The sequence below is a fragment of the Numida meleagris genome, chromosome 1, assembly GCF_002078875.1.
Source record: "Numida meleagris isolate 19003 breed g44 Domestic line chromosome 1, NumMel1.0, whole genome shotgun sequence".
NCBI lineage: Eukaryota > Metazoa > Chordata > Aves > Galliformes > Numididae > Numida > Numida meleagris.
In genome coordinates this window covers 22860406-22875765 of record NC_034409.1, presented here as the reverse complement: position 1 = coordinate 22875765, position 15360 = coordinate 22860406, and the positions used below count along the sequence as shown (strand labels likewise).

Below are 15360 nucleotides of genomic sequence, written 5' to 3'. Positions count from 1 at the left end.
AACACCTCAGAATGTCTATAATTTTGTTGTTCTGTTTTTTAAGTTAGATGACACCAATATTGAGGATTTCATTATATCTGCTTTGTACACTACCAGAGAATGAAGCTGTAGATGCTACATTATACACAATATCTGACTTGAAAATTACAGTCAATTTCTCAGACAGATGAGGTAAAAGATGACAAATGCTATAGTGACAGAAATGGGGGTAATGCCAGTCAATATTAAGGTTGGTAAGAACACATTTTCTAGAAAACAAAATATACTTTCTCTAGAAACAGAACTACCACTTTTCATCATTAGATCATATTCTATCATTTTTCATCTTTTCATATATATTTTTTCATTTTTAGCCTAATGGAATTCTAAATGAAATTCTTCAAGACTCAGAAGGACTAATGTGTTCTCAATAACATTAATGTATTCTTACGCACGTTCACTCCCTGGTAGCCACTTAATTTGGTTTCATTACACTACCAAATAAAGTTTCAAATTAAAATAAATGTAGTAATAGGCACAGGTTCATGAAACACTAATTCATTCTGTCAGAAATGCTAATTCATTCATTCTCTTTTCATATGATTTTGAGATTCCATTCTTCAATTTTTATTCAGCACTGTCCGATGACATTTGAATTTGACTACTGTATTATTACACTAGTTAGATGAGGAAGGAAAATTAAGTGCTACAACAGAAACTAATTTTTCCTAGTTCAGGCACAAATATCCAATTTGTTTGCTATCTGCTGAATAGAACTGTGATTTCAATCAACTCATTCCTATTTGTACCAGATTATTGCTTTACACAGAGTACAGATTTTTTTTCTGTATATTATTCATTACAAGCATTACAAATAATATTGTCAACACATACCTCAATACCCTGAAGTGGATATACAGTCTGCAGATTTTATTTCGCCTTGAATAGCCGGCTATGTCACTTCAGGGTTCAATACTCCATAAAACACAACATGAAGAGAAGCCAAGTGCAGTTTTCACCTCCTCCTGGCAGCAGGAGGTATTCCCACATTCAAATCAAACCACTGAAGCATTTGAATCTATGTGCATAATTACAAAACCCTTCTTTTTGTGTAGAGACAGGACAAATTCTTGGCTACTGTAGATTTTTATTTGAACACTTATGATAAGCTAATTTGGTCTAATGAATGGAATAATACTGCTCTACCTGAAAATTGAATTGCTACTCTTTTTTTTTTGTTTTAACTATACTCTAATAGAGTTATTTATCAATCTAAAATGAAGTACAAACTACTGTTTTGTGGTCAAGATTTAAGCTTTCAGCCCTAGTTTGTGCAAAAGGTACTGTTTAGTTTTTGACTCTTTTTACTTGGGTCATGGGAATAAAAGGTTTCCTCTTTAAACCTTCCAAAAGGTTTGGGGCCCATCCCAATTTTTTAACAGCAATTTAACTTTGTAGATGTAGTCCATCTTAACCTAAATAATTCTATGGCTTTCTGCCTCCCATTGTACAGAGTACAGCAAAAAAGAAGTAGAACATTGTTTTTCTCCAAAATCTTGCAGCATATTAAACTTAGTGCATGCACTCTCCTAAGCAATTCACTTGTCCACTAACAGCCGAAAGAGGCAACTTTCCTCTACTTAGGCAACTACCTAAGCAGTAGCAGTCAGTTAAGCAGTCCATTAATAGAGCTGCAAGATCTACCTAATGAGACAGCTTGGAATATGGAAATGTAAGAGACATACTAAATATACAGGGACTTTCTCTATCAACCCTAAGATCAAAAATCATCTGGCTTCCATTCTTGTAGAATTTACCAAGAGCAATGGTGGTGATTTTATACATTACTGTGTACATTTTGGAGTTTACTATTTAATTATAATCCATTAGTGTTTTGTGGGTAGTGTTACAAAACAGGGCAACAGCTCTATGTTCATTGTGAGATCCAGTTCCTTCCTTGAATATGCATGTTCAGGACTCAGAAAGTCAAATGACAATTCTTTCAACATAAAAGGCTTTTTGGTACTTGCCCCAACTCTCTGCCTTCCATCAGCTGGTAAGTGGAAAGGCTGAAGGAGAGCTTTGGCATAGCAAGTAACAGATTGTGTATGGTCCCACAAAGATGTTAGGGCCAAAGAGTAACTTCTTGACTCCTCTTACTTACTTACAGTTCAAGACTGAGGCAACTTAAGACTTAAGCAATCTAAAGCATTTTTCTTAATCCTTCCTTCTTAAATGGAAGCATTTTTGGAAGAAACAAAATGTAGCCCATAACAGACATTTATCTTCCAGAATGCTCAAAAAGGTGCTTGCAATACTTGTCTTGAATTCAAAACTCTTGTATTCTACAGGAAGTAGATCACTTCAGCTAAATTTCACTTATGGCTATATTCTTAAGTAACTATTCTTAAAACAAACAAACAAACAAACATAGTTTTCATCTTCCAACTTGACACAGACAAGTACTGTGACAAGAACAAATGTGGCACTACAGATGTAATGTCCCTAAATGGCACTGAAACATGCCCCACTGCATGCACAAACAGACCACTGTGGCTGCTCCCTCTGCCACTCAGTATAGCTGGGTCATAGCAGGAAGAACATAACTGAGACATTTCTTTTGTAATTGCCTGCTCCAGCTGGTAAACAAGACAGGACTGTCCTCCTGCAGGCATGTGTCCTATCTCATGTTTCTCCAGCCCTGAGGTTTGCTAAATCCAGTGATCAAGAATGGCATAAGACAGCAACAGGCAACGTCAGGTCTGTATCTACAATGTTTTTGGTCAGTGAATATATGTCATATCTGCACTGAAAATAATAATGTATGAGTGAAACCATATACAATTAAAATCACCCACAAATATAATTTAAAAGCCTGGTTCACAAGAGACAGAAAAATTAAATTTAAAATACAAAATGGAACAGAAGTAATTTTAATTAATTAATGAGTAATTAAGAAAAGCATCATTCTGGATAATAATAAGATTTTACAGAATATTGAGGTTTTTTGTCCTTTTAGGATACTGTCTTTAGCCAAACGTTGCAATACTCTGCATGTCTAGCCAATGTGTCCTCTGAGTTATCCTCTCCAGAGACCAATCAAGACAGACTTCTACATGGAACACTCTCCTCTTTTCATGCCCAATAATAAAAGGTTAAGGAAAAACAACTGAAAATGATGTAATGATCTTTCTAAGTGCTGTCATAAGTAGTACACATTTCCTGCTTCAAAAAATGCGATCAAGAAAAAAAAGCAAGTTAATTAAAAATTATAAATAATATTCTCTAGTAATATTCAAAAGAATTGAAGCAATTTTTAAGTGATACAGAGGAAAAAATCTAACATTAATAAATAAAGCACATAGAGGAATGCTCAATGATATCTGTTGATAACTTTCTCTTCCAAGTAGTACAGGAACCCAGGAGAAAAGGTGCTATGCTGGACCTTCTCCTCACCAACGAGGAGGGGCTGATAAGTAATGTGAAGCTCAAGGGCAATCTTGGCTGTAGTGACCACAAAATGGTGGAGTTCAAAATCCTTATGGTGTCAAAGATGGTGCGCAGCAAGCTTGCTACACTGGACTTCAGAAGAGCAGACTTTGAACTCTTCAGGGTACTGCTTTGCAGGGTGACATGGGAGAAAGCCCTGGAGTGAAGAGGAGCCCAAGAAAGGTGGTTGGTATTCAAGGACCATCTACTCCAAGCCCAGAAGTAGTGCATCCTGAGAAAAAGGACGGCAGGCAAGAATGCTGGTATGCCTCTGTGATCAACAAGGAGCTCCTGGACTTACTTAAGCTCAAGAAGCAATTCTATAGGGAGTGGAAGCAGGGATTACCTGGGAGGACTATAAAGAAGTTGTCTGAGCAGCCAAGGATTAGGTTAGGAAAGCTAAAACCCAGACAGAATTAAATCTAGCCAGAGACATAAAGGGGAACAAGAAGAAATTCTACAGGTATATCAGTGATAAAAAGAAGGTCAGGGAAGATGTGGGCCCTTTCCAGAAGGAAACTGGAGAGCTTGTCATGAGGGATATGGAGAAAGCTGAGGTGCCCAATGACTTCCTTTCTGGCAAGGGGCTCTAGCCACACCACCCAAGTTGCAGAAAGCAATGGTAAGAACTTGGATAAAGTAAATCTGCCTGCTGTAAGTGAAGATCAGGTTTGAGATCATCAAAAGCACCTGAAGGTGCACACAAGTCCATGGGACCTGACAAGGTCCATCCACGGGTTCTGAGGGAACTGGTGGATGAAGTTGCCAAGCCGCTATCTATGATATCTGAAAGGTCATGGCAGTCTGGTGAAGTTGCCACTGATAGAAAAAAGGGAAACATAATCCCCATTTTCAATATGGGAAAAAAAGAAGATCCAGGAACTACACAGACCAGTACAGACATCAGTCTCAACTCTGTGCCTGGCAAGATCATGGAGCAGATCCTCCTGAAGGCCCTACTAAGGCACATGGAAAACAAAGACGAGGTGATTGGTGGTAACCAACATGTCTTCACCAAGGGTACTTCATGTCTGACAAATTTGGTGGCCTTTTATGATGGAGTTACAGTGCACCGGATAAAGGAAGAGCAACTGATGTCATCTACCTGGAGCTGTGCAAAGCATTTGACACTGTCCTGCATGACATCCTGGTCACCAAATTGGGGAAAAATGGATTTGATGGATGGACCACTCTCTGGATAAGGAATTGGCTGGATGGTCACACTCAGAGAGTTGCGGGCAATGGCTCAATGTCCAAGTGGAGACCGATGACAAGTTGCGTTCCTCAGGGATAGGTGTTGGGACCAGTGTTATTTAACATCTTTGTTGGCAACATGGACAGCGGGATCGAGTGCGCTCTCAGCAAGTCTGCAGACAACACCAAGCTGAGTGGTGCAGTTGCCCAGTGAGGTTGTGGATGTCCCCTCCATGGAGGCATTCAAGGCCAGGCTGGATGGGGCTTTGAGCAACCTGGTCTAGAGGGAGGTGTCCCTGCCTGTAGCAGGGGGTTGGAACTAGATGATCTTAAAGGTCCCTACCAACTTAAACCATTCTATGATTCTATATATTTTCATGTTTTCTGTTCAGCAAAGGTTCTTAGATAGGCATGTTTACAGCTCTGCTGAATATGAGGAGACTTAAATATGGATTTAAGAGATTCTTTGAACATAGTTCCACAATCATATACTAAAGCTTAAATATTAGTTAAATTTGGGGCATATGAAAACTTGTACTATCACAACTGAAATAGACACAGGAATTGTAAACATTTGCAGATAACTCAAGTTTCCATTTTTTTTCTCAGTTTTTTCTCAGTGTTCTTGCCTGTAGATTCATTTGTATTTCAAGTTGATAATGAATAATGGCCAAAATCATCACTTTCAAAGAGAAGGGGAGAAGACTAGCACAATTTTGAGACACACTTATTTATCTTATTTCCAAAGCTTCAGCCATGTAGCCTGCAGGATGGAGCACAGTGGGCTGGGAGAGAACGACTTGGGGTGTCAGTGGGTAGAAGGATCCACCTGCATCCAGTGACAAAGAAAGCCCAGGTTCCTGAATTTAGGTGCCTCCATTGACAAATGCCCCCCTACTCCATTTAAGGTGGGTGTTCTTCATAACAAAAGGGAAAACTGACAGGAAACACCAGGTTTTGCTTAAGAGAAACTGGAGAACAGGTACTTGGTTATTTCCCACTGGAGAATTTAACTAGAAAGCTCTGATTTTCCTGAAAAAGAAGGGATGGGAGCAGTTTGAGAAATAGAACCCTCCTCCATTCTTTCATATAATAATGAGATTATTTCATGTAACAATGAGAGCAAACCACCTTCTCCACTGGAAGCTGAGACATTAACCAGCAGGAAAGAAGAAACTCATGAACTTGGCATAACTGGCTTGCAGTGCCTTCACTCAAACTGATGCTAGTTTTTGATTCAAATAAAATACATGGCCATTCTGAGAAGTTACCTGGCTCCTCTGTAGGATGCAGGTCGGCTGATTCTTAAAGTACTACCTGAATTCCACAGTATTACAATGATAATATTACTTAAAATCTTGAAATGGAATCTATACACTGTTCAAAGAATGCAACTTCAAAGCTCTACTTTTTGAAAAAAGAAAGCAGTCTTCTACAACAAAGCCAGTACCTTGGCAGATCTTTTCTTCTGGTTTGCTGCAAGGGGCAGCTGAAAGGGTATGGTGGCCTTACTCTGCTCCATGCAGACACCATGCCTGGCACAGCACTTGCCCCATTCCTCCTGGCAAAGCAGCAAACCAACAGCTACTGCTGGCAAATTCTTACAGCTCATGTGAACCTCAGTGCTCACTGATGCTTTCAAAACCTCACAAATTAGCTTAGGATGTTTTTCATACTTTTCTATACAGGCCACAAACTTATTTCCAGAATATGTGCAAGGGAGATGAGGCAGTGGCTGAGTTTCACAGTACTCATACATTTTTGACAATACTGCATAGATATTTATTGCTACACCAAACCTTTCATTTAGGAAAGTTATACCAGTATAATCCTCCAAACAGGACCAATACTTGCTATATATTAATTATAAATTCAATATTAAAAGTACACATATTTTAAAATCTACAAGTTATTTTTACTGAAAAAGGCTGTTAGGATACAGACTGCAAGAAGACCGCATCTAGGATTATAACAACTCTTAACTCTAAAAGCTATTCTTTAAAAAAACAAGTAACCTTTGAAAGGATGAGAATAACTAGGCAAATAGATCTGAGTAGCAGATGACCAGTTGGTATGTACTCAGAGCTGAAATCAATTCCATAAACACATTAGGAGAAATCTAGAATTACAGTAAACACAAAAGCTACCAAAGCCAAGGATTAAGAGGAATTTTGACAGCTTTTAGAAGAATTAGCAGCAGAACAACAGCCACAATACTCAACAGACAAGTGCCAGAAATCTGGCAGAGCACAAACTATAAACTCACACAGTAACGGGTGTGAGTACTTGTTAGGTGTGTTTAACTCCATCACAAAACTTGAGAAAACAATGCTTGGCTTGAAATTTTATTATCAAGCTTTGCGTGTTACATATATGTTTTCTGAAGTCATTCATATTCATCCTCTCCTACTATAACTTGAGCTAAAGCAAAGTTCTCCTTGAGCCTTTCTCTAGTATATATAAACGTCTCCATATGAATTCTGGCCTGTAAATATGAGAGTATTCCTGCAGAATAGGGCACATCTGTTTTGTTTTATACTTTTTTTTTTTTTTTAAGAAAAGAATACAGATGTTGGGGACAAAACAAAAAGAAATATATATTTTTTGAGGCAGACAAAACAATGGATGTACTTCTATTCTGGGTACTAATTTTCAACTAATTTTCCTCTAATATGGATATTTAATGGCTATATTTGCAATCAACTGTTGGAATCAGTTTTCAGGACCTATTTTTACATACAATGAGTTCATATAGCCCATGCAAATATATGATGGGTTGCTTTACTTTATGATCTAAACTCAGTTATTCAAAAGATTCCTCACTGCTTATTAATTGAGAAGAGTAATTAAGTAGTTTAAGGTATAAAACATCACTCATACTTTGATAGACCTTTGCCAAGCTGATTCTTTAAGTTACCAAGTTTAAGACCAATTCATTTTAAGGCACTAGAAAGCACAACTTGCTAACAGTCCATGCTTGGCTCACTCCCAAGAAACAGTAATTTCCAACCAAGAGATCATAAACACCATGCAATCCAAAAACAGCTGCACAGAACACTAGCAAGGCCATGCAGAGCTGACATACAGTCAGAAGGTTATTGAAGAATACACACGTGGATTCATACATAGAAGTCATCCAGGTTGGTGTAGTAAAGCTAGGTATTTGTGGAAGATTAAGAGGCAAACTTGGAACTTTTGGAAGAGCTACATTAGGAAGACTGTTGGTGATGCTCCTGTGAAGAAATAAACAATGTAGGAATACAATAAAAAACAGAATATTTAGAGGACAACGGAGGACAACAACTGATTATACAGAAAGCTGTAGGCAGGTGCTTTGGAGAAATCTTGTAGAAAGCACTTACTTGACAGGTTGCCACGACTCTTGTTCAAGACCTCTGTGAATGGACTGGGCAATTGATGATTCCATGAGGTCGATGTAGCGGATGACCATGGGAACAAAAATTTCCTGCAAGTGCTTGTGAAACTTTCCATTGCACAAAAATGCTTTAAAAAGAAACAAAACACAAATAAATACGTCAGGCCTTTTCCTCATTTCTTTTGCAACAGGAAAGAGTATCTCTTAAAATGCTTTAAAATACAAAAATATTTTAAGAACAAGTATAGTGTGATCCTGCCTGTGTAGGCAGTACAAAAAAAAAACCAACGAAAGAAGTGCATCATGAGGGTTTTGCAGTACATTTTTAAATGCCACTGCTATGAAAACTAGGCATATATGTAAGTTCTTTGTTGAGTCAGATCACTTCTGTATCTTCTGAAAATATATTTCGCTAAATCTAAGCCTTAGTAATTTTGTTCAACACCAGGACAGAACCAAAATAAAATAAAATAAATTTGAATTATATTCAATTATTTTCATTCTCCTTATGCTAAGAACAAAGGCCACAATAAAACATTCCAGCTTCAGTAGGTTTCTGTACCCGTTTCAGCTGGGACATGATGCTATACTTTAGCTTTGGGAGAAAAGCAATGGTGATAACACACCGATATTTAGTTGTTGCTGAGCAGTGCTGCACTGAACCAGGGATACTTCCTTTTCTCATACTATCCTCCCAGGGCTGAGGGGGCACAAGGAGCTGGGAGGGGACAGAACCAGGACAGCTGACCTAAACTGGACAAAGCGATATTCCGTACAATATGACATCATGTGAAAAAACTATAAAACTGAGGAGAGTTGGCCAGCAGCTGCTGTTCAAGGGTTGGCTGGGCATCAATCAGTGGGTAGTGAGCAATTGTTCTGTGCATCACTTTTTTGGTAAATATATATTATATTATCATAATTATTATTATTCTCCTTTTCTCTTCCTCTTCTGTCTTAGAAATAGTTTTTATCTCAACTCACAAGTTCTACCTTGTGTTTTTTTTCTCGTTCTCTCCCCGTTCCACTGGAAGTGGAGGAAGTGAGGAAACAACTGTGTGGTACTGAGCTGCCTGCTGGTTAAACCACAACAGCTAAGTGCAAAAATATAGTTAAATATAGCCTTTTCTTCAGAGAACTTACAGGAAAAAGATAACATGTGACTTATGTATTGGGGGTATTTGGGGGAACAGGAACAGTTTATCCATCTGGTCTATGTCCTCAAGAACTAGCAAAGTCCGGAACCAATGCCCATACCTACAGGGAACATTCCATGATCTCTGGAATAGGAAAAAAAGTCTTAGTGGGTATTAATATGCCAAGGCCAGGTCAGCATGCCAGAATTCACCACCAGAATCCTTCCTTTTCTCACCCAGAAACATACACAAACACCATACAGACCCATGAACCAAAAGTACATCCTTTCCAGTTTGTGTTCATGTGAAACCCAGCCCCATGAGCCACACTTGTCTCTCTTCTGCCTTCTCAACTAGCTTACAACATCTGTAAGGATGTGAACTCTGCTCCCCTTCTGGAAGGCTGCTTATACTCAGGTACGATCATCTCCAATTTTACAGTCATTGTAGTCTTATAATTAAAGGAAGTCCTGAAAACTAGTTGTCTGAAATGCTCAGGAAAGCTAACGACATGTACCACTGCTAGAGGTTTTCTCTTGCTTTTTGAAAGAAGCAGATTCAGTTGATGGGGGATACATAAGGATGAAGTGCATTTCTCAAGAGAAGTAAAGCAGCTACCAGGTGTAGAAAATTATCGGCTCCACAGATGGGATTTACTGCATGAAAAACTGAACAGATAATGTAAACTGATGATGCTCAAAATCTAAAAATAAGTTTGCCATCACTACTATTTGTTCTGATAGTCCTTAAAATGTTCTTTAACAAAGTCTTATCTTTACTGTACCTATGGCGTGTCCCACCAAGGGACTGTATCAGTTTCATGTTTTGAATGTCTGTGTTCACCCATTAATCTAATCTAGTACAATTATTAGGACCTGTAACGATATTCCCATGTGTCACGTAGGCAAGCTGAATCACAATGAGAAGTTTTCATGGTTTTGCTTTCTCTTACTGTTATGTGTTTTACATTCTTTTGTGCATTCAGTTTCAGCTTTCTCTTCAGCTCAGTGTGCTTCAGGCTTGAGTTCACTCACCCTTTATATCTCAATCTACCAAACATTTCAAATGGAAAGGCACTGATAGCAGCTACTGTCTCTAGGGAAAGCATTTGCATTTTTCCCTGTCTGGCTTCTGGGTTTCTCCCCTTATCCCTGTCTTCAGACTTTTCATTTGTCATGGATGGGTACCTCAGTTGCATTTTGAGGAGGCCTCTTCTTCCAAAGAGTAAAAGGCTAGATTATGTGACTCAAAACCCTGGAATCCATTTCATGAAGATATCAACTCCTCTTGTTCTAGTTTACTACTACAACTCCATGTGTAACACATAAAAATAATGTCTGTAACTTACAGAAACTCCTTTGTTTTCTGTTTATGACTAATGTTTACCACTGACAGAATCTAGGGAGATGAAGACTATGGAGAAAATGTGTCATCAAGTTTTATTTTCCTATTTCTACTTGCATTGCAGGGAGACATCTTTGTTGCTGAATGTCTGGACACCGTTTTCTTTAAAACATTCTTGGAGAGTGATGGGAAATTATGAATCAATCACTTTTTTCCTAAGGAGAGAAGATTGATGAGATCATCACTCTCTTCATTTGTCCACCTGCCTCTCTCTTCCTAAGAATTTTAATACTTTTAGCCGATTCCAGTTGTATATAGAAACAAAGGTGAAGATCTCCACTATATCAGGCCTCATGAAAACAGGCAGCTAGGTAACAGACAGAGATTGTTAGGGTTTCCGCTGAGAAAAAGACAGCAGCATAGGCTTGTCTCTTATTGAACCCCTGAGAATCCACCCTGGAGAGCACCTATGAGTCCATTACAAACATGCTCCATTATTTACACTGCTCATAGAAGTGCTTGTTAGCTAGCTAGTTCTGGTATAATTAATTGCATATCAGGCTTTCAAAACTGTGTTATTTTTCCCTTGTTATTTATATATCTTAAAAATGCAGCATCTGTACCCAGCAACAGCAACAACTGAGAAGGATTTGGATATTAACACAAAGATGTGGAAGCTTGCCCACACATCGAGTGTTTCACAGTAAACAGCTGATGAACATTGCCTTTGAGAAACAAAAGGTGGCAGGTATCAAGCCACACATAAGGCTGATTTTTCAAGGCTACTTTGAGCTTCAAAAACAACAACAAGAATACAATTGTGTCAATTAAGTCAATATTGCTGCTTTGCAGTGAATCAGTTCAGGATGGGCATTAATCAGGCAATCACAGTTACCTGAGGGGATGAGCTTGTAGTTCACTGTTTTCTGAACACACCGCAGAAATGCTCTGCTACAAGACCTGCTCAGGGAATTACAATAATAGAGCCTCATGGGCAGGAGGGCAGCTTTTGTTATTCAGAAGTCAGAATGAAATTTAAAGAAGTCACAAGCAGTAAAAGCTGTTCAACTTAGAAAGCTGAATCATTTTCCTAACATCCTGACACCAATCTTTGCTGGGAAATGAAACTACCTAAACTGATGCCAAGATGCTTAATCTGACTGCACTCCAAGTAGATTGGTCTGTATGTGGGCACATACATGCAAGTACTGTCTTGGATGAACAACTCTGTGAGCATTCTGTTTTCCCAGAGTTGAGGACATGACAGATTTGATTTACCCACCTGGAGATCTCAAGGATTACCGCAGGGGAGGGAAAGAACTCAGAGCCCAGGGGTGAGTGATGGAGCTGAGTACTATCAGCAAACTCATGGCACTCTACCTTATAATTAGAATTGATCTTGCCAACAGGTACCACCTGTGCATCAAAGCAGATGGGAAACAAGAGATCCTTGAGGTAATGCCACACTTCAAAACCCTCAACTACCACTTGTCTTCAAAGCTACGTAGCTTAATTCTCCATCGTCTTGTCAATATAGATGCCCCACCTGCTCCTCATGAATCATCTCATATTTACACAAACAACAACAAAACTAAACTCTATGCTGGGGCAAGGTAATGTGTGTACAATATTAAGGAGAAATAGATTGTGGGAACAGAAACATCTCCCAGATAAGAAATTCTAGAAATATTGGAGTTAAAGATGAAAGTTACTCAACTCTTACATAGCTGAAGTATGCTAAAACATGACATGAAAAGACCAGAGGTGAAAAGTACAGCATAACAACACAACACTGGAATGAGGTTCCTCCTCTAACAGCAGGAAAATAATCTACTGTTCTTACATACATTGGAAACTTTGGGGCTTGTTTTCATCTGACCAGTGCAGGTGTTTGGGGAGTTATTCTGGAGCCAGCGTGGCAAGTTGTCCTCAGGGGCTTCTCCAGAATCAAAGGTAAGGAAGAATGAAACAGGTTATCGTGAGTCTCCATACCAGTGGCAAAATCAGCACTTTGGAAGACTCTACTATCATTCTGCTCTTTCTAGGACTCTTGGGAAGGCACCACTTGGGTGCCACTTTTCCTGACATATTTTAATATCCAATTATAAAGTCATCCAATCCACTAAAAGAAGTTGATATTTCCATCCACTTCATTCTGCTTCCACAGAGCATTTGTTAATCAGTTATTTGAAATCTAACAAAAATTACAAGTGTCTCAGCTTATATACTAAATGCTATGTATTTTGCCATATGAGACATACTTCAGAAGTGCATTTTAGAGACACGCTACATAAATTTATGCAAACTTTAAATTTACTTGAGGAGCAAAATTTTCCCCCCTCAGAACTTCAGCAACGAAACTGCAAAGAACTTAGTCTTTACAAGACAAAGGACACAAATAGCTTATTGCAGATTTATTTATTATTAACTTTTGTTCCTAAAACTATCATTCAGCCAGAAAGGTTGGAGTATATTCTGGAAGCAGTTATACAGTTTGAGTTAGCTGTCAGTATTTGTAGCCAAAACATGCAGCCCCAAAATGAAGGTCAGTTATTATTTCTAAACATCTCATAACAGGACAGAGCAAAAATCCTAGGTCTCTGTTTGAGAAAAGAGTCCCATTACAATTAAGGAGAAATGTAGGTTTTGACGACAAGTATTTTTTTGGGCTTGCCTTGAATATCTTAAATCCAAATTGTTCTCTATCTACAGCCGATACCTTAAGATGGGAGCTATGACAGGATATGTAATTTCTAATACAAAAGTGGTACACAGCCTGTAACAGAGCAAGATGATGATGCTGTGTTTATTGGTATTTGCCATACTGCTACTACTAACAGCAATACTAGAAAATAAAAAAATCAAAACACATCAGAGAACTCCAGATTTAAATCAATAGCCATGAGAATGGCAATAGTTTTCAAAAGACTAACTTTCAACATGCAGCCGTTTCAAAGTTAGCTTCATCAGACAGATATGAGGTTGATGAGGTTCAACAAGACCAAGTGCCGGGTCCTGCACTTCGGCCGCAACAACCCCAGGCAACGCTACAGGCTTGGGGCAGAGTGGCTGGAAGATTGTGTGGAGGAAATAGACCTGGGGGTATTGGTCAATGCTCAGCTAAGCAAGAGCCAGCAGTGTGCCCAGGTGGCCATGAAGGCCAGTGGCATCCTGGCTTGTATCAGAAATAGTGTTGCCAATAGGAGTAGGGAAGTCATTGTCCCTCTGTACTCAGCCCTGGTGAGGCCTCACCTCGAGTACTGTGTCCAGTTTTGGGCCCCTCACTGCAAGAAAGACATTGAGGCCCTGGAGCATGTTCAGAGGAGGGCGACAAAGCTGGTGAGGGGTCTGGAGCACAGGCCTTATGAGGAGTGGCTGAGGGAGCTGGGATTGTTCAGTCTGGAGAAGAGGAGGCTCAGGGGAGACCTCATTGCTCCCTATAACTACCTGAAGGGAGGTTGTAGTGAGCTGGGGGTCGGCCTCTTCTCTCTTGTAACTAGTGACAGGATGAGGGGGAATGGCCTCAACTGGATGATAGAAAATACTACTTTTCTGAAAGAGTGGTCAGGTGCTGGAATGGGCTGCCCAGGGAGGTGGTGGAGTCACTGTCCCTGGAAGTGTTCAAGAAACATTTAGACATTGTGTTGAGAGATGTGGTTTAGTGGCTTTATATTGGTTGTAGGTGGATGGTTGGACTGGATGATCTGGTAGGTCTTTTCCAACATTGCTAATTCTAATTCTATGTCAGCAAATGATGCAGCTAAAATTCAATGACATTAGAATGGAAAGAAAACTTGGAAAGAAAAGGAGCAGAATATTGAAATATGCAATTAAGATACCTATAAATTTAGCTAAATATAGAAACATTAGATGGAATTTTGTATACGTCAGTAAAAGATATCCCTGACCATAACCAAGAGAAATAGAGATATGTGTTTCTTGAAGCACTTAAAAAAAATGATTAAGATGAATAATTAAACAACCACAGAATCTAAATAGTCCTCTTAAAGCAGCCCCCTTCAGAATGTAATTAATAGGCTCAGTGGAGAAAAAAAAAATAACATCTTCATTACTGAAAATAAGATACAGCCCTGGGACAATCATGTATTTCTTCTATGAACATCCAATTCTGGAAAAAATAATGTTGTTATCATAGAGAGATATTGGGTACTGCTATCTCTGTACCATCTGCAAAGTTTTACACAGTCAGGCACAGCTGAGTATCAACAATTGAAACTTTGGAGATCATTAAAGTTTATATTATAGAAGTAGCTACAGTATTTTTTTCAAACATTTAGATTTTGAAAATTCATAACACGTTTATCTACATTCTATTACCAATCGCTACAGTACACATCACTTTGTTATCACTTTTTGTTGTTTGATAACTCCTCCCAGAAAAGCTGCAATATCTTATAGGATTGGAAGATCACATTCCTCTCTCCATTTTAAAAAGTTGAACTTCATTGGTTAGACTTAGAGCAACAGAAGGACAATCACTAATGGAACTTAGAACAAACTTCTTAATTTTTGTGGAATAAAGCCAGAAAAAATAGGAACAGAAGAAAACAGACTTCTCTCTCCTTTTGATTCAAGAATAGTTATTTAATGGAAATTTTTTTTTTCCTTAATGTCCAAAGAATATGCTATTTTAAGCATTTGGCTTTAATTATGTACAATGTTTTGTATTCTACCTAAAATAACACATCTGATATATTTGAGTAGTAAAGACTACGCATTTTCATTATCTCACACTATTTCTAATACTATATTTTAGTGACATAGTTATAAAAATAATCATACGTTGCAACTTTGCTTTAATGCTGTAAATGTTAGATTGTT

The 15360-nt window shown here is 38.5% G+C and overlaps 1 protein-coding gene across 12 annotated transcripts in view; it reads right to left on the bottom strand.

Moving 5' to 3' along the window:
• Positions 1-15360, bottom strand: part of CADPS2 (calcium dependent secretion activator 2) — a 318188-nt gene that overhangs the window by 47080 nt on the left and 255748 nt on the right. For 8 of the 12 annotated variants that reach the window (XR_002434478.1, XM_021384806.1, XM_021384801.1 and 5 more), the window contains 2 exons: positions 8025-8166; positions 7788-7895 (listed from right to left, as the gene is read on the bottom strand). Coding sequence is in view for 11 of the 12 variants with exons in the window: in XM_021384806.1 (XP_021240481.1) it covers positions 7788-7895; positions 8025-8166 (250 nt within the window). In the remaining variant the exon portion in view is untranslated. The remainder of the gene's footprint in view (positions 1-7787; positions 7896-8024; positions 8167-15360) is intronic. The other 4 variants (XM_021384802.1, XM_021384804.1, XM_021384803.1 and 1 more) reach the window with 1 other exon arrangement.